Source organism: Rhinolophus ferrumequinum, assembly GCF_004115265.2.
Source record: "Rhinolophus ferrumequinum isolate MPI-CBG mRhiFer1 chromosome 15 unlocalized genomic scaffold, mRhiFer1_v1.p scaffold_54_arrow_ctg1_1, whole genome shotgun sequence".
Taxonomy (NCBI): Eukaryota; Metazoa; Chordata; class Mammalia; order Chiroptera; family Rhinolophidae; genus Rhinolophus; species Rhinolophus ferrumequinum.
In genome coordinates, this window is record NW_022680357.1 from 17383329 (window position 1) to 17402296 (window position 18968).

At 58.9% G+C, this 18968-nt stretch overlaps 1 protein-coding gene and 1 long non-coding RNA gene across 4 annotated transcripts in view; one reads left to right on the forward strand and one right to left on the reverse strand.

Moving 5' to 3' along the window:
* The window catches only part of SCNN1B (sodium channel epithelial 1 subunit beta), a 46522-nt gene extending 31689 nt beyond the window's left edge, over window positions 1-14833 (forward strand). For all 3 annotated transcript variants that reach the window (XM_033102060.1, XM_033102059.1, XM_033102061.1), the window contains 10 exons: window positions 920-1110; window positions 6657-6760; window positions 8392-8555; window positions 8880-8987; window positions 10944-11061; window positions 11684-11759; window positions 11845-11902; window positions 12530-12591; window positions 13668-13743; window positions 13934-14833. In XM_033102060.1, coding sequence (XP_032957951.1) covers window positions 920-1110; window positions 6657-6760; window positions 8392-8555; window positions 8880-8987; window positions 10944-11061; window positions 11684-11759; window positions 11845-11902; window positions 12530-12591; window positions 13668-13743; window positions 13934-14314 — 1338 coding nt within the window. In that variant the 3' untranslated portion in view covers window positions 14315-14833. The remainder of the gene's footprint in view (window positions 1-919; window positions 1111-6656; window positions 6761-8391; window positions 8556-8879; window positions 8988-10943; window positions 11062-11683; window positions 11760-11844; window positions 11903-12529; window positions 12592-13667; window positions 13744-13933) is intronic.
* On the reverse strand, window positions 4271-5076 carry LOC117019846 (uncharacterized). The gene is made up of 3 exons (XR_004422576.1): window positions 4780-5076; window positions 4612-4683; window positions 4271-4452 (listed from the first exon to the last, which is right to left on the reverse strand). It is a non-coding gene; the product is annotated as an uncharacterized LOC117019846 (long non-coding RNA).
* Window positions 14834-18968: the final 4135 nt, after the last annotated feature.

Here is an 18968-nt window from a genome sequence, read left to right on the forward strand (position 1 = left end):
ATGTGCCGTGGAGCTGCGGGTGACGTCAGCCTGTCGGACCACGTGGACTGAGCGAGGGAGGAGGGGTGGTTTCCTGAAGGCGGAATTACAGTCTTATCATCAAAAGATGGGCATAAACGCGGGCAGGCGGGAAGCCACAGCGGTGCGGCGCGGCGGATGCCAGAGCAAAGCCACACCTCACTGTGGGTGCCTCGGGGTGCCCTGGGGGCTCCGTCATTGCACAGATCCCCGGCCCCCGTCCTGCAGGATCAGAATGGGCAGCTTGGGCCCCAGGCCCAGGAATCAGGATTGCAAGAGGCTCCCTGGCGATTCTGACGCTCACCCTTGGTGGTGGCTCAGGCTGGGGCCATCCACCCCCAGGTCCTTCCCCCGGCGGAGGCGGAGGCGGAGTCTGGGGTCCTTCATGGCCCACGCGGCCTCCAGGGAGCTGCCTCTGCACGTCCTGGGAGGGGACTCAGAACGGAGTCGGGGTCAGAGGTCCGAGTGTGCCTGTCTGTGTATGTGCCACATGGGCGTGAGTGCGATGCCACGTGTGTGAATGCAGGTGTGTGGGCACGTGCTGTGACCAAGACATCAGGTGGTTGTGGTGTCAGAAAGTGGGCGTGTCTGTGCGCGTGTGTGCGTATTGTGTGCGTTATGTGTGGGCGTGTGTGCACACGTGTGAACATGTGCCTTGTGTATGTGTGCACGAGTGTGTAAGGCCACACATGAGGCTGGTGGCAGTGCGCGTGTCCTTGTCACCAGGCAGCTGTGTGAGTGCAGCCCGAGCACGTTCTCCACGGGCCACAGCGGGTAGCCCAGGCCCAAAGTGCAGCCAGGGGAAGGCGGCTGGCAGTGCTTGGGGCCCCTACTTGGGGGTTGCGACAGGGGCCCTGCCAGCAGCCCCCGCCCCCAGAGCAGCCCCTCTTGGCCCCCACAGTGCTCCGCCAACGGGACCGTGTGCACCTTCCGGAACTTCACCAGCGCCACCCAGGCCGTGACCGAGTGGTACACCCTGCAGGCCACCAACATCTTCTCGCAGGTGTCGCCCCTGGAGCTGGTCAAGATGGGCTACCCCGGCGAGCAGCTGATCCTGGCCTGCCTGTTCGGGGCGGAGCCCTGCAGCTACAGGTGAGCACCAGGGCGAGGGCCCTGCCGTCCACACCATCCCTTTCTGGGCCTCGGTGACTTAGGTCACGTTTCCTGGAGGCACACAGAATTACAGGAGCACTTTAAAAATCAACTTTTTAGTGGTGGAATCATTTCAGGCGTACAGACAAGTTGCAGAGATCGCACAGAGTTTCCCTGTGGTGATTTGTCACAACTGAGAAACTGACATTGGCACATCACCATTCACTAAACACTTGGTTCCGATTTCACTGGCTCTCCCTGGTGGCCTTACCCTGTTCCAGAAGTCCATCCAGGAGACCCCGCTGCAGTGAGGTATCGCGTCTCCCGGGGCTCCCCTGGGCGGTGGCAGCTTGTCAGACTTCCTTGGTTTGGATGACCGTGACAGTTTCAGAGGACGGCTCAGGTGTTTCACAGAAAGGGCTCCCTGTGGGTCTGTAGAGAGGATGGGTTTGGGGGAAGAAGAGCACACGTCCTCATCACATCATATCGGGGTACACGTCAGTCATGTGACACCCCCCATGACCTTGACTGTGTGCCAGCTTCTCCCGTGGGAGGGAACCGCCTTCCCTTTCTATGGACTGTATGTATCGGGAGGACTAGTCACAGGTCCAGCTGACCCTCTTGGGGTGGGGGTGGCAGAGGGAGCGGGGGACTCAGCAGCAGTGTCCTGCGGAGGGGAACATATACTATTTGGAACCCTCTGTAGGAGGGTTTGTCTCTCCTCTATTTGCTCAATCCTTTATTTCTACCAGTACGGACTCGTGTGTATTTGGGTTGTAATCCAGTAATAGCACGCTATTTATTCTCTACTCAAATTCGACCACTGGGAGTGTCGACGTAAGAATGTCCAACCCTATGGAGAATTTTTATCAGTTTATGTGAGCCAACCTGACCACAATGCCAGGAAGCAAGATCTCAAATGCTCCAAGAGTGACACTTCGCAGCTTCTTTTCTACACTAGGAATTAAGGAAGGGACGTGTGGAGGACGATTTCGTGAAGGTGGGAGAAAGCAAGGTGGAGACTGGATTACAGGACAGCTAACAGGACTGTGTGCTCCATGAAGGTGGTCTTCCGAGGGGTCTGAAAAGAGGGTCCCTCTGGTATTTCAAAGGCTGCTAACCCGGCTGACCATGGACAATGGACAGGGCTGCTTACGGCAAAGACCAACCTTTCACTAAACAGTCACAGGCCTGGGGGGTGACCCGATCAGATCACCCTGTGAGGAGATTCCGCCACTGGACCTGTCAGTTTTATTACAGAACCCCTTTGACGTCCACTGGGGCTTGCCCACTCCCGTGGACCTGTCTCCATCCATTTGTCTGTTATTTTTGAGCACTCCTTACTTTCTGGCATGGTGAGGTCCTCCGTCCTAGAATCAGCCATTTTTCCAAGGAGCTCTGGTTCCTTTTCTTGGACAGTGGTGTTTGGGGACCAGAACGTGGGCACAGGTAACTATTTATTATTATTATTACCTCTATTACGTAAGCCAGGCAGCAGCTGCTAGTTTCTGTCCCAGGGAGCCTGCCCAACCCCTGCCACACGGCAGCGCTGCTGGTACACTGCTTCCTGCTCGGATGCCCTGTTCCCTGGTCCCCTGGGAGGCTGGCTGGTCTCTGTCCGCACGCCTGCCCCTGGCCCAGGAAAGGTTTTGGAGGGAACGCCTGCCTCTGGAGCCAGAGGCGGCCTGTCCTGGGAGCAGCCTGTCGGGGTAAAGAGTCTTATCAACATGCAAATAGTTGGCAGGTGGGGACTGCAGACCAAGAGTGTAGCCCTGGGCAGGAGGGGACCGCACCCTGGGCAGCCCCCGCCCCTGGGCTGCACCATCCCAGGAAGTTGGGAACACCGTGTCCCGTGGAACAGGGCCTGTGGCCACAGCCCTGAGCCCACACAGGATGCAGACGCCACGGGGCCCGCCCAAAGCTCCCGCGCCCCTCCAGGCCTGGACTGTGCTGCCCGCCCCCCCCCCCCGCCCCCCCGCCACTCCCTAAGCTCGCGGCCTGTCACTCAGCCTGGAAGCCCCAGCTCAGGCCTCAGCTGCGCCCAGAAACCTTCCCTGACCCTCCCCACCACCCAGGGCCAATGAGGCGCGTTCCTCCATGCTTATCTCTGTGGATGCCTGGTCACGTGCTCTAAGTCACAATATTAACAAATATTTACTGACTGTCTCTCTTGTGTGTCAGGCTCTGAGGGGAGAGCGTGAGCGGTGGCAGCCAGCACCTCAGTGCTTGGCATCCGACCCTTACCCCGTCCTTTTGGGCGGATGCCAATATGCCCCGGTGTGACCGGTGGGGTGACAAGGCACAGAGAGGTGAAGGAACCTCCCCAGGCTCACCAGCTCACTCCGCAGTGACAGCCACGGGCTGGATGGCCCCAGGCCCTGGGCTTTCGGCCTCGGACTCCTTTCTCCCTCAAGACAGACGGGCACTGCCCTCTCTGGGCTTGCGTTCTGACTGGTGGCAGCTACTCGTATGAGTAAGAGGTACCATCCAGGAGGTGACTTCAAGGAAACAAGCAGGGCAGTGACAGAGTAGTGGGCAGGTCGGGACACACCTCAGAGCACATGCAACCTGGGCGATGGGAAGCCCCGTACCTATTTGGTGAGCTGTTCAGAGAGAATGAACACCCCAGGCATGCACCGCGGCCGGTGGGCACAAGCGCCTTAACTGGGGAACATCTTGGAGTTTCCCTGGAGTGTCTCTGGAAGGTTCTAAGCAGGGGCGTGCCCGGGTCTGATTCATGGTTCACACAAGCAGCCTTCCTGACCGCCTGCAGGAGGGAGCTGGGTGGAAACAGGCTCCTGCAGGGGTCCGGGTACCTGTGCTGGTGGCTGGGACCCGGGTGGGTGCCTGAGAGGTGCCCAGAGGCGGCCGGGCCAGAGACACATGCGAATTGAGAGCCTTGTCCGGCTGTGTCCTCCATGAGGCCCTCAGCCCCGAGGGCAGGACTGGGTCTCGGCCTCTAGTGTCTGCCTATTAACAGATGGCTGCTGGGTGAACACGTGTGGTTTCTTCTTGCTTTTCCCTCTCACTGCTGAGGACACCAGCTCCCAGAGCAGATTTCACAGCCGGCCCTGGGCCCTCCTTAGCCTCCCAGCGCAGACAGTGAGACAAAAGGTTGAGGAAACGGCTTCCGAAGCCGATGAGAAGGGAGGGACATGCGGCCGCTGACCTCACGGTGTCCCTGGGAGGCTTACATGAGAGAACGTGCACACACGCCTGCACGTTCCATGCCTGGCCCATGAAGGGTGCTCGGTCAGTGTTTGTTGCGGGATGTAGGGCTCAGAGGACAGTCCCACGTGCAGTGACGTTTCTGTGCTTTGGATGCTCTGAGCCCATTCCTTCCTGTTGTTAACAGAGTAAGAAAAAGACTATAAAAACATCCAAAGACACTTGGAGCTGTTTCTCATGGAGATCTGAGCACGTGCACACACAGGCAGAACAGAGCATGGTGGCCTCCCAGGGCCCTCCCACCCCCCCGCAGACCCGGCGGGTGCTGCTCACCCCTCTCTCGTGTGCCATTCTGCAGCCGGTCCTGCTCCTCTGTCTGCCACCTGTAAAGACGTCAGGGTGTATCTGCAAAACAGGAAGCCATTTTCCTGTGAACAGAACCATCATCCCTTTATCCCACCTGAGAGAAAACGTAGCGATGACTTCAGTGTCATCCGTTACCTGTCGTCTCACACTGGTAAAGGGGCTGCTTCTTCGTTGGTTTGCTTGTTTCTATCAGGGTCCGATTACAGTCCGCCCGCTGTGATTGTGACCCATCTCTCACTCGAGTTCCTTTTAACGAGAGGTTGCCTCCTTTCCTCTCTCTCACGATGTATTTGCTGAAGAACGTGGGTTATTTATGGTGTTGACTTCCCTATGGTCTGGATTCTGCAGGTTGACTTGCTGTGGTGTCTCTAGACCTACTTCTGTCTCCAGGACTTGTTGTCAATGGTAGAGACAGATGCCCGTCCTCTTCAGGGCTGGTTTCTGGTTTTGGTTGGTTTTTGGCGAGGCTATTGCTCACCAGTCTGTGCTGGATTGGTCACCACCGGTACATGTTGCCCAAAGCCGCTCGCTCACCAGGGAGCAAAATGACCCTGTATTTTGTATTATGTGGCGTTCTAATTTGTATCCTCTCTAACTGTGTCACTCCCTCTTCAATTATCAGCTGGGTCAAACCAGAGCTCCCTTTTCACAGCTGTACTGCAAGAACAAAAAAAAGTCAGATGGAAGGAGATGTGGATTAAGAGAGACTTAAGAGACATATTAGCCAATCACGTGTTATCATTTGGATCATGAGGCAAATAACTTGTGAAAACAAAATTGACATTTATGAGACAACTGGAACTTTCAACTAAATATTTAATAACACGCAGAGATTTTTGCCAATTATTTTTAACTTGGTAGTAGCCTGACTTTTTGAGTTCTTTCTTTTAGAGATACGTATGGAACGTTTACAAATAAAATTATGCTGTCTGAGATTTGCTTCAAAATAATTGGAAGGGAGAGCGGGTGGAGGTGAAATGTGACTGGCTGGGGTGACGACTGTTAAAGCTGGTGGCAGGCTTCGTTCTCTCCACTTGCATAACTTTTCATTTTGAAAAGTTCCAATTCCAAAAAAAAAATTTTTTTTTTAAACTGAATTCTCTGAAACTACATTATACTGTCTCTCTACTTCTGGGAGCATCTTTATGGAAACATTTCTCATTGTTGTTAGATTATTTCCTTAGGAAACACTTCCATGACATAAGCCAGGCCCCCAAGAGGGTCGTTTTCATGCCTCGTTTTGCTGCTGTGTGACCTGGGCCTCTGCGTGGACTGTCTCCTGACTCACACCCCTCCTGATCCTCCACCTCGGTCCACTCCCCTCTTTATCCGAGTTCCCAAGGCTGTCTAGTCCACCCGCTCTGGATTCTGCCGGAGAGGGTGGCTTCAAATGACAGGGACTTCTTTTTTCACAGAGGAGGCCAGAGGCGCGACACTGAGGTGTAGCAGGGCCAGGCTCCCTCCTCCTCCTCCTGCTTCTGGGGCTCCAGGCGTCCCCCGGCTTGTTCTGCATCACTCCACTCTGTCTCGTTCTCACATGTATCTTCTCCTCCTGTGTCTCTTGTGAGGACACTTGTGACTGGACTTAGGGGTCACCTGGGTGCTCCAGGCTGATCTCATCTCAAGATCCTTCATCGCCGTTTTTCCAAAGAAGGTCACTTCACAGGTCCCTGGCATTAGGACCTGGACAAATCTTTTGGGGCCACCGTTCAACCCATGATGTGGCTTACAAGACCCTGGAGATGAGACAGATGAAAACATCAAAGCAACTTCTTTTTCATAATTCCTGGCTAAGCCAGAGAGCCTGGGCCCGACCCCAGGGGCCCCCTCCTCCTCTTTCCCAAGGGAGTCTGCTTGTGCACAGGTGCAGGGGGATGGATGCGGGGACCTGTAGCTCACCTGTCTGAGCAATAAGCGAAGAGCAGGGCCCCGCTGTCAAGCCCTGGACAGCTGACAGCCGGGGAGGCCCCGGCCGGGTGGGTCCTGCTTCCAGCTGCTGCTGTTTCTTTCAGGAACTTCACGTCCATCTTCCTTCCTGATTACGGCAATTGTTACATCTTCAACTGGGGCATGAAGGAGAAGGCACTCCCTTCGGCCAACCCCGGAGTTGAGTTCGGTAAGTCTTCGGTCCTCCTGGGGCTTTCAACTCCCCACCATGCGGGGCTGAAAGACCAAACTGCCATCAGGCGTTGAGGGGCAGGGCCCAGGTTGGAGGGAGACCAGCATGAGGACGAGCAGTCCTGGGGGAGTCTGTCCTGTGTGCAGGGAGGCCAGGCCCCGTGCCTTCCCAGCCGTCCCTTTGCCCCATGCCCACCTCCCTGGGGTAGCGGCAGGTGTCCCCATTTTGCCCAGGAGCAAAGCGAGGGCCCGGAAGCAGGACTGCTTAGTGGTCAAGAGCTCAGGTGAAACCCCAGTTCCACCCTCAGTCCCTGGGCGATGCTGAGCTCGAGACTTAAGCTCTCGGAGCCTCAGTTTGCCCAGGCGACGGCGGCCTGCAGTAGCCTCCATGCAGTGTGCCCGTCATGCGGTCACTGTGACATAATCGGGAGAACCGCCCGGCCCAAGACCGGGCACCAACCCGTGATGGGCGTCCCAGGAAGTTTTAATAACTCACCCACACCACCTGCTGACACATGGCAGAGCCCTGACTCAGCCTCGTTGCTATGCAGCTCTCGGAGAGAGAGGATGGCAGGGGCAGACAGAGGATGAAGGATCCGATGGACGCAAGGAAGTGGGAGGGTCGTTGGCGGAGACCGGTCTCAGGGAAAGGCCAGGGGCCTTCGGGCCGAGAGCCAGCACAGCTAGGAGCAAATCCTCCCTCCGCTCTTGGGTTGCCACCGAGAGGAGCCATCAGGGCTGCTGGTCTGGAGGTACACGGGTGGGCTGACCACCCTTCACCACACTGCATATCAGAGGTGCCAGTCACCTCGCTTTACAGGGGAGCAGGTGAGGATCTGTGTTAGAACCCCTCGACCCCGCTTCCTCGCTGGGTGACCTCAGACAAGTCCCGTCACCTCTCTGTGCCTCGGTTTCCTCATCTGTGAAACGGGGATGATAGCAATACCTACCTCATCTGCCTCTTCTGAGCACCCGTGAGACTGTGTACAGAAAAGCACTTAGCCCAGCACTCGGCTGGAGCAAATGCCCAATAAACGCCAGCTGTATGGACCCACGCCCCCGGCACAGCCCTGGGGTGCACAAAATATCAGGTCTGGGAGGGAAGAGTCGAGTGGGGAAGGAAGACAGACAATAACAGAGGAATCACAAGAGTGAGGCAGGTGCTTTGAAGAACTGCAGAGCTGGGAGAGGATATAACCGAGACCCTGAGACCTAGTCTGGGTAGTCCAGGAAGGCTTCTGGAGGAGATGACACTGGGGCTGAGATCTACAGGCAGAACAGGAGTTTCTAGGTGAAGGGCGAGGGCGGGAACAGAATTCCCAAAGGGCCAGCAGCAAGAAGGAGCGCTAAGAAGGATTGGATGGAGAGAGCAAGGACCTGTGGGAGCACACGGGCGGGGGGTGCTGTGTGCTCCCCTGGATCTACCTGCGTGTGGAAAAGAGATCTTGGAGCGGGGAGGCAAGAGGAGCCCCGGGAGCAGGCGGAGGTGGCTTGGACCAGGATGGGGCCTTGGAGAGGACAATGACACTGGATTTCCCCCAAGTGTACCCGGGGCCTGGACAAGAGGGTGGTGAGTGTCCCCTCAGCCTGGGGGTGAGTCAGGCAGCGCTCGGCCCCCCTGCCCCACAGGCCTGAAGCTGATCCTGGACATAGGCCAGGAAGACTACGTGCCCTTCCTCACGTCCACGGCCGGCGCCCGGCTACTGCTCCACGAGCAGAGGTCGTACCCCTTTGTCAAGGATGAGGGCGTCTACGCCATGTCTGGAACGGAGACCTCCATCGGGGTGCTGGTGGTACGGACGCAGCGCCAGGGCGGGCTGAGGGGGATGAGGGTGGCGCCCACCTGCCCGGCACCAACCTTCCGTGGCCCGAGAGGAGGGCATCCAGGCCTCCCCCACCCCGGCCTTCCCTCACGGTCCACGCCTGCCTTCCCTTCTGGCCGGACCCCCACCAGGGCGGCCATGCCCTGAGGCCGATGACCACCCGGCACCTGCTGGGGCCTGCGGCCCTCCAGCCCCTTTCAGCACCCGAGACCCACATGCATGATGGGAGGTGGGTGCAGAGGGGGCCTCCTGGGAGTGACGGGGGGCGCCCACGAACACCCTCTCTGCACACAGGACAAGCTGGAGCGCAAAGGCAAACCCTACAGCCGGTGCACCGTGAACGGCTCTGACGTCCCCATCCGAAACCTCTACAGTGACTACAACACGACCTACTCCATCCAGGTGGGGACACTGTGACCCCAGAGCCCGTCCACGGTACCCGGCCCAGGGCTCAGATCTCTGAGCTGCTCCCGGCAGGCTGGCTCTGCGGGGCTTTCGTCACCACACGGTGGTGCAGTGGACTTTGGGACACGTGGGGCTGTGGAGCGAGTCCAGCCCCTGCGTTCTCACCAGGGCCCAGGGCTGCCCGCCTCTCGCCCCCACTCAGCAGGCGTGCCCTTGGGGAGGCCCCGGGTTGCAGTGCTCTCACTAGGGGTCCCCCAAGAGTGAGTGTGAGGTGCTGTGCTAAGGGTCTGCATCATCATTTGATCCTTTCAACACCCCCACTATTAATAGTGGGGCAATAATATACTAACCGCAGTTACTAACTATTATATGGAGCCATGTGCTAAGAATAGCTCGCTTATCATGCCAGGAACTCTCCCCAGCGCTTTACACAGATTAAACCATTTAATTTGCACACAACCCTAAAACGTACATTCTATTCTGTTGAAGAGTGACGAGATGGTGTAGAGACGCCAGTGTGAATACCTCGTCCACTCACCTGGAAGTCCCTCTTTGTATCTAGCCTCAAGCTCCCTTGCTGCCGCTGGGGGTTTCCCTCTGGTCCTGACCTCCAGGGTCATCCCAGGAGGCCTGACCCCAGACCTGGCCCCAGTGGAGGGGACAGAATGAATCTTTGCAAAGGTGACAAAAGTGACCTCTCACTAACACTTCCTCTCCCAGCCCAATTTGCCTTGGCAGAAAAGGAAACTGAGGCATCACAGGGGGCCACACAGTGCCCCACCTCTGTGTCTGAGAGTCCTGAGCAGGGCAAGGTCTTCTCTTTCACCTCAGTCACCCTCCCCGTGCCCACCCGCCTGCCCACCCTGTCCAGTGAGACCTCGTCCACCGCACACACTGCCCTGGCTGGTGTGGCCACCTCCTGTCTGGGGGGGGCTCCTGCCTGTGATGAGAACTCGGGGACCTTCCCAGCCTCTGGAGGGAGGGACAGACAGACAGACAGACAAGTCAGCATGGCGAGGTGGGCAGCGTGGAGTCGGAGCCACAGGGGCGCCAACCCCCGAGACCCCATTCCCAGAAAAACCTCAATTACTGCTTCTTCCAGGGCAGTAGCCGCGCTAGCCAGACTGTGGCAAAGACCCAGGCCCAGGTCACGTGCTCTGTCCGCCCGCCCCACCCCAGCCTCAGTCATGGGGCTGGGGGACCCCTGCTTCCCAGAGGAGACATGCGGTCTGGACGAATGCAGGACACGTGCCCAAAGCCAGCACTTCTCGGGGGACCCCACGCCCCAGCCCCGCTCCTCCCTGCCGCTGCCTTTCCCCCTGCGCCGCCCTGTTTCCTGCCCCAGACCAACTGCTTGCAGAGGCCTGGCCCAGCCCTCACGACCTTAGCTGACAGTGCGACTGCCGCCCCCTTCCCCCATGGGTAAACTGAGGCTCAGAAGTTAGTCGCTGGCCGCAGGACACAGCGGGTCCCTGAGTGGGCTGAAACCCGGTCGGAATGACCTGGAAACCCAGTGGGAGTACAGTCGCCACATCCAGCCCCCTCCCAGGGGACCTTCTGCAGCTCACTTCCTCTTTCGTTAGCGCTAGGCTTTCAGACATCACCCATCTCCTCGCCTCCAGGAAGCAGGCACTCGGAGCCAGCGCCCACATCTTCCCTCCATCCCAGGGTCAGCTTTAGTATTCGGAACAAGCCACCCCTCCCCATGTCGTCTGTGGGGCCCCAGCTCTGAAAGCGGCGGGGGCCATCCTCACAGAGCTGGGGTCTGACATGAGTCCCTCCGCAGGGGCCAGGCCCGGGCTGGCCAGGAGGCACAGCTCGGCCACCTCAGCACCACTCCCCGCCAGACCCCTCCCCCCTCCTCCAGTGTCCTTGCCCCCCGGGCCCCTCCTCCAGGGCCGGGTGGGGACATCACCGCTTCTGTCTGTGTCTCCCTCTGCCCCCCACCCCCAGGCCTGTATCCGCTCGTGCTTCCAAGACCACATGATCCAGAACTGCACCTGTGGCCATTACCTGTACCCGCTGCCCCACGGGGAGAAATACTGCAACAGCCAGGAGTTCCCAGACTGGGGTGAGTGGGGGCTCCAGCATCGGCACCCAGCCAGCTGGGCACTGCCCACCAAGGCTCTGGCCACGGGGAGGGGCCGCTGGAGTCCTGGTGGCCTGGAGTCCAGACGCCCGTGGATGTTGCAGGCGGCAGGCAGAGTCCCACCACCTATTAAAACCAACAAATGTGGGGATAAGAGCAGCACACTTGACCCCTCACATGAGTGGAGCCCCCGCCGGCCTCCACCAGGAGCGGGATGACGGGCAGGAGGAAGCTGCCCTGACCTGCTGAGCTGGGTCTGGATGTCCGGGGAGAGGCTCCCCAGGCCAGGCTGGGGCAAGATGGCTGCAGCGGGGGCTCAGGGGCTCGATGGGTCTCGATGACGGGGGGTCGGGGCTGAGACAACCGCCCCAGCAGCAACCACAGACCTTAGGGCCCAGGGCTCGGAGGGCAGAGGGCGGCCAGAGGCTCACGGGGGGAGAGAAGAGCACCTGGACCCTACTCCACGTCTCTGCCCCCCTCTCCCCTGCTCAGCCTACTGCTGAGTCTCTGCCCCCCGCCCCCCTGCTCAGCCTACTGCTGAGTCTCTGCCCCCCGCCCCCCTGCTCAGCCTACTGCTGAGTCTCTGCCCCCCTCCCCTGCTCAGCCTACTGCTACTCCGAGCTGCGCAGGAGTTTGGACCAGAGGGAGTCCTGCATCCGGATGTGTAAGGAGTCCTGCAAGTGAGTGCAGGTGGGCAGGGCACAGCGGCGGGGTGGGGGGGAACGCTGCCAACCCGACAGCCACAGGGTGTCTTCTCTCTTCCAGTGACACCCAGTACAAGATGACCATCTCCATGGCCGACTGGCCTTCTGAGGCCTCTGAGGTGGGAAGGGGCAGTGGCCAAGCACCTGGCGGGGGGACAGGTCTGGGCGGAGGCCGCAGGCTGCCTGGAACGTGGAGAGGGTGCTCCTGCCTCCCTGCCCTCCCTGCCCTCCCTGCTCCCTCTTTCCCCCAGTGCTGGAGGCACAGCAGTGGCCCAGACTTACGGTGCTTACCTTCTAGTCAGAGAGACAGATGATACACAGAAGTAAGGCCATTTCAAGTGTAATAATGGCTGTGAAGGAAGTAAACCAATGATGAGAGTATGACCGGGGAAACCTCTTTAGATAGGTGGTCAGGGAGGACGCCTTAGGAAGGCGACATTTGAGTTAAAATGGAGGATGGCGCTGAGCCAGCCGTGGGCAGGGGTGGGGAGGAGACCCCGGACAGAGGGACAGCAGGACAAGGGTCGGGGTGGGAAAGAGCTGGCAGAGGACGGTGGGCTCTGGGGGATGAGCCGGAGAGCCGAGAGCTTGACTGCACCACACTGTGCACTGTTACCTTCCTGCTCCCGTCCTGACACCGTCCTTCAGGAAGACAGAGCTGTGGTCTGGCTCGCACAGTTGGCAGGGCCCACAGTTGGGAGGGGATGCTGCGGGCCATCTGCTTCAGCTGCTTTCTTGGGTTGCAGGACTGGATTTTCCATGTCTTGTCTCAGGAGCGGGACCAAAGCACCAATATCACCTTGAGCAGGTAAGTCTGGAGTCTGGGGGGCGGAGGGGTTGGGGAAGGCGGAAAAGGGCAGGAATCAGAGCCTCAAGAGAGGGGTCTGGACATAGGGCAGCTACTCCGACACCTTCTCACACTGGTCAGATCAAGGAGCAAGTGAGAGAAGCACTGGGAGTGAGAGAAAGGCCAGTCAGGGGGACTCAGAGTCCATCACCCCCTAAAGGAGAGCCTGTTCCTCCATCTGTCACCCACCCACCCACCTGCCCATCCAGCCACCTATCCATCATCTATGCATCCATCCATCCATCCATCCATCCATCCATCATCCATCCATCCATCCATCCATCCATCCATCCATCATCCATCCATCCATCCATCCATCCATCCATCCACCCAGGCTCCATCCATTTATCCATCTTTTCTTCCATTCAACATAAACGTGCATTGAGCACAGGAAAGACACAGACTCACACTCTCAGGAAGCTTAAGTCTAGAGGCCTGGATGCAATCGGAGGTCACAGTGATGAGTGTACCAGACCCTCCCTGGGGGCACACGGCAGGAAAGGAGCCTCCATCTCCTGAGACATAAGGGCGGTCCGTATAGGGAGGTGGCACTTGAACCCACCCCCCAAGGAGGAGTAGGAACTATTCAGACAAGTAAAAGGCAAAGGTGTGCAGGCAGAAGCCCGGAGGTGAGAGGGCACAGCCTTTGGGAAGACCATCAGGTGTAAGGGGAGGCCCTCCCGGCTCCCTGGCTCTGCCCCAGGTCCCCCGACAGAGGGGCAAGTTTAGGCCTCTGTGCAGAGTCCACTGCATGTGGGCTGGGCCCTCCTGGGGTGGGTGGGAGAGGGGGGCTCAGAGCCCATCCTCAGCCCATGCTTTAGGGAGCTGGTTCAGAAAGGGGCCCACAGGATGGGTGCTGGGCAGAGGTGCCCTTCGTAGCCCAAGACCCAGAGGGCCCAGGGAGGGCTGCACTGGTGCCTCTTCTTGGGCTGGGCTGTGAGAGGCTCGAGCAGAGGTGGCCCTTTGGCTGCCTTTCGTGTGTGCGTGTGCGCGCACCTCGGGCAGAGGGCCTCAGCCCTCCGCGCTGCCTCCTGCAGGAAGGGGATCGTCAAGCTCAATATCTACTTCCAAGAATTCAACTACCGCACCATTGAGGAGTCAGCAGCGTACAACGTGAGTTTGGGGGCCCCCCACCTCCGCCCTGCACCCCGAGGGTGAGGAGGGTTCCCAGCCCTGCAGAGGAGTCAGGCAGGTCCCAGGGCTGAGGTGGTCCCTTCCCCCTTCCCAGCCAACAGCTGGGCTCCAGGCAGGCGGGTGGGGTCGGACCCCACCCCGTCAGGCCCTCAGACCCCACTCCCCGCAGATCGTCTGGCTGCTCTCCAACCTGGGCGGCCAGTTCGGCTTCTGGATGGGGGGCTCGGTGCTGTGCCTCATCGAGTTCGCGGAGATCATCATCGACTTCTTGTGGATCACGGTCATCAAGCTGGTGGCCTTCTCCAAGGGCCTGCGGCAGCGGCGGGCCCAGGCGCGCTACGCCGGCCCGCCGCCCACGGTCGCCGAGCTCGTGGAGGCCCACACCAACTTCGCCTTCCAGCCCGACCCGGCCGACCGGGGCCCGGACCCTGGCGCCTACGCGCACGAGCAGGCCCTGCCCATCCCGGGCACCCCACCCCCCAACTACGACTCCCTGCGTCTGCAACCACTGGACGTCATCGAGTCAGACAGTGAGGGCGATGCCATCTAGCCCCCGGCCCTGCCCACCCTGGGCAACCCAACAACTCGGACCTGAGAAGCCGAGACCAGTGCCCAGGGCTTCATGTTATCGTGCCCTCTGCAAAGGGCCAGGATGATGGGTGTCCCGGCCCAGGGTGTGTCCCTCCAGGAGAGGCCAGCAGCCCCTGGCCACTCCAAGGCTGAGGGCTCCATAGGGTCAGTGCTGGGACGGAGGTGGGAATTGTGTCCTTTGGTTCCTGCCCAGCCCCCAACCCAACCTGAGGCCAGGTCCCCGCCCCCCTGGGCTCCGGAGACCCCAGAACACCCTTCCCCGTGGACCAGCCACCTCCCTCCCAGTGCCAGTTACCATCTGCTCCAGAGACGAATAGGTGGGCATGCCGTGTCGTCAGTCCCCAGAATCGGTGCCTTTTCCTTGTGGCCTTGGCTGGCCTCTGTGGATGGGACTGGATGAGGGCAGTGCAAGAGCATCAGACGTGGGGCACGGGGTGCTGCCAGGGGGCACGTTTTGTCCTAGAAAATAAAAGTAGAAAAGGAGAAAACACCGAGTCGAGCTGTGTTCTTCGTCTGACAGGGCAGCCAGAGTGCCCTGACCTCAATGCCATGACAGCCACGCTGGCTTGGCAGCCACGGCCTGGACAAGACAAGGCCCCACGCAGGGACTTTGAAAGTCCCTTTCATGTTGTCTCTGAACGAGTGACCTTACGACTTTTTTAATGCCACCCGCTGACTTCTTTGGGTTACAAGGACAGAGAGAGACAAAGGGAGAGGAGGGGAAACACTCCAACTGGCTGATGCTCAGGCAGCTCAAAAGATGTCGCGTCTCTCTCTTCACTTTCCCAGGCAGGCTGTCCTCACATTACAGAGAAAAAAAAAAAAAAGCCACCTCCAACTCCAAACTCAGCAAGCACAGCTGGGACAGGGCAACTCTTCCCAACTGTCACAGCAAGTTCCCAGGCTCTCACTGGTCACTGAATGGGTCACATGCCTGCCTCTGAACCAATCAGTGTGGCCAGCTGGACTGGTCAGACCCCGCCCACACCTGAGGCCGGTTGGCCCCCAGCAGAATCCCGTGGTTTGGGGGTGCTGGGGACACGGCTCCCAGGGGTGCCGGATAAAATAAAGATACCGAGTTAAACATGAATTTCAGGTAAACAACAAATACATTTTTGAAGCACGTGCATGTAACACCTGAGACATATCATGCGAATGAATTACCTGTTTTTCTGAAATTCAGATTTAACTGAACATCTTGTATTTTTAACTGCCAAATACGGCCACCCGAAGGGCTCCCCAGAGAGAGGTCAGGGAGCCTATTATGGAAGAATCGGTGTGGCCGGAGCAGACAGCTGACCGCTCGCTCGTGGCAGGGACCTGCTGTCACCTGCTGGTGCCAGGGGTGAAGGAGCTGCGGCTTTAGAGCCTGGCATCTGAGGGCCCAGCCCTGCTGGTCTCGGCCCAGGGGGCAAACAAGCTGGCTTCCCATCAAGGGCCCAGGGTGGCACCTGTGGAGAAAGGAGGTGCCGCAGACTCGGCGGCAGTCTGGCCACGGGCATCTCCGACAGGGGACTGAGTAGGGAGGGCCTGGGAGAAGCCAGTGTCCCAGCCCAGGGCCCGGCGGGGATGCAGCCTCTTGGTAGTCACCACGGGACTACTGTGACTCCTACTTTTTATTAGCAGGAGTGGTTGTTGTCACCACTCACCACTATCGTTTGTTATCAGACAATGGCTACATTGTATCAGGCACTTACCACGTCTGGCACCAGGCCAGGTATTTTATAAGCCTTATTTCACTTAATTCTCATAACCACTGAGAAATATTATCCCACTTTACAGATAAATAAATTGAGGCTCGGAGAGGTGAAGTAAGGTACCCAGGATCGCTGTTCTAGTGACAAAGGTGGGACTCCAGCCTCATGCTTTTGCTGCCGGTGGTCCCCGGGATGCCAGTCCCTTAGCGGAGCCCAGGGCTCACCCAACATTATGGGGCAGGTACAGGCATGACGATCGAGGTCCTCTGCCAGCTTTCTGAACTGACGTAAGCTGAAAAGGGAACACGTTGGTTCTTATCACAGAAGTGCAGGGACTCAGGCATGGCTGTATCCAGGGGCTCACCTGGGTCTGGTGGTTTCTCAGCTCCTGGCTGTTTGCCCAGCATGGAGTCCCTCTCAGAGAGGTTCCCCCAACAGCCCCAGGCTCCACCCTCAGCGCGGCCACCATGACGGGATGAATGCCACCCTTCTCAGCATCCCATCAAAAGCCTGAGAAAGAGGCTCATCCTGAACCTGGGGCCATTGGGGCAGCCCCTGACAACACCCGTGAGAGGGTCTGTTCAGGGACATTTTTTAAAATGTATTTTTCAGTTACAGCTGGCATTCAATATTCGGCTTTGACATGGCTTCTTCTCTCTGTCCTTAGTTGTAGGGCTTTTGCTCAGCTGGGCTTCAGGTGGTTCTCGAGGATGACTTGTGTAGTTTGTAAGTTGAATGTGGCTGTGGGAGGGGACGAGCCCAGCGTTTACTTGTTCTGCCAACTTGACCAGAAGTCGAGACTCGCAGAGACATTTTGCAGCAGGAATGGGAAGGGTGCTTCCTGCCCCCAAGCTGCCCATATATGGGAACCAAGCTGCTGCTGGGAGTCAGCTGCCCTCCCCTCTCTCGGGGGAGCATGGAGGGCCCGGGCGGGCTCCAGGGAGGCAGACACGCACTGCCTTGCCCCCACACGGGGAGAGAAGCACTGTGCTGTCCCTCGGCTGGGGCCCCGTCAGAGCCCTTTCGGTTGGCAGGTCCCAAACTGCCCAGAAATGGCAGTCGGTAATTCCCACCTCCCCCCAAAAGGGAAGGTCGGTCGGTTACAGAGCTGGGGGACGGTGACATTAACACTTACGGTGCACGTCCTCCAGGCCACGGCCCACACAGTACCTCAGGGGCTCTTCAGATCACCCTGTGGGTTAGGGACCATTAGACCCGTCTGCAGGTTAGATGAGGCTTGCAGAGGGGACGTGACTTTCCCAAGGTCACTCAGCTGGGAGGTGGCGAAGCTGGGACTCAAAGCCCAGCGGCTCTCGCAAACACTGGTGCCGAGATCACCACAGGGGTTTCCACTAGAGCAGCTCGCTGTGCCTCCCAGGCCGCTGGCCCCCCTTTCTCGAAGCGCCGGGCTGGACCCGCCAGTCAGTGTGGGACCCACTGCAAGAAACCAGGTCTTTTTCTCGGTGCGACTTTGTAGCTGATGCTTTTCTGGGTCCAGCAAAACTGGTTCCAAGGCTGTGAGGACAGAGTGTGAGAGAAGCCCTGACAACCCAGTGAGATGCTGCTGCCTGGCCGCCAGGTGAGGCTGCTTCCTGAGAGGCCTAGGCACACGGTGCCACTCCAGGCACAGGTGTGATGTCCCCACTGGGATGGTGTCACATGCTGGCCTCCAGCCCCAGTGGTCGGGAGCGGGGGTGCCCGTCGCCAGGCCCGCTCTGTACCCCAGCACTGCCACATGAGAGGTCGGTGACTCTGGGCAATCCCCCTACACCCCTCCAAACCCCAGTGCCTTTGTGAAGGATGGGGACCAGTCTGTGCCAGTTCCACAAGGGACCCCGTGACACCCTGCTGCCCTCCCCTCCCTTGCGAACCAAACCCAGTGTGCTCAGGGCTACAACTGCCCAGCCCCAGCAAGAAATCCTGAGTGGTCTCAGCCAGGGGTTCTCTCCTGGAGGTGATTCTGGCCCTTGGACAACGTCTGGAGACCTTTCTGGTTGTCACATCACGCCTCGGGGAGCACCTCCACCGTGGCAGAGCTGTCCGGCCCAACGGCACTAGTGCCCAGGCTGACAGGCCCTGTGGAGCCAGTCCTGTCCCCACCTTTCCAGCCTGCCTTGCAGCTGGGGAGATGCCCGGTGACTGAGAAATGGCCAGTGAGGCCTGGGGACAAGGCAGCGGGGGCTCCCGGGAAGGCCTCTGCCTGCTGGTGGAAGGCACAGAGTTACCGCCCGAGCGCGGCCTCCGCTCCCGGCCGCCTGAGGTGGACACCATACCTGCTGCTGCTGTTGAGGACGAGGCATCCAGCACATGGGGAAAGGACGCGATCACAGAGGCGCTGGCCCTGGTCCTGACCGTCCAGCCGCTGAATCAGTGCCGTCGCCGCCATCACACAAATTGTTACTGAGAAAAATCAACTTCTATTTGAGTCACTCAAACTACATTATTGTTCCCCGTAGCCAAGTACCCCCTTACGAGACACAGAAGCTACTGGCAAAAAAAAAAAAAAAAGATAGAATCCGCACCATCCCGTGAGTTTTGAAGGTCAGAAGAAAAGCCCAAGTCCTTACGATGGCCCACAGGCCATGGGGAGCCGGCCCCATCCTCTGACCTTACTTCCTGCTCCTGCCACTGACCTTGGTGGCCCCAGGGCCTGGTCCCACTGCCTCTGCCTGACCGCTCGTCCTGCGGCTCTGCTGTGTCTCGCGTCCTCTAGGTCTCGGGCTTGCCCGCCCCCTTACCCCAGGAGGCTTTCAGCCCTGACTGCTCTTGTCCCGACATCTGAAACTGTCCTCTGTTGGTTTACCTGCTTCTCCCTCCCTCCTGTCCCATGACGGTCGTATCCCCAGGGCGTAAGACAAGTGGAGTGTGGCAAGCACCCAAATGTTCACAGAGGAAAGAACACAGCCTTCTTGCATT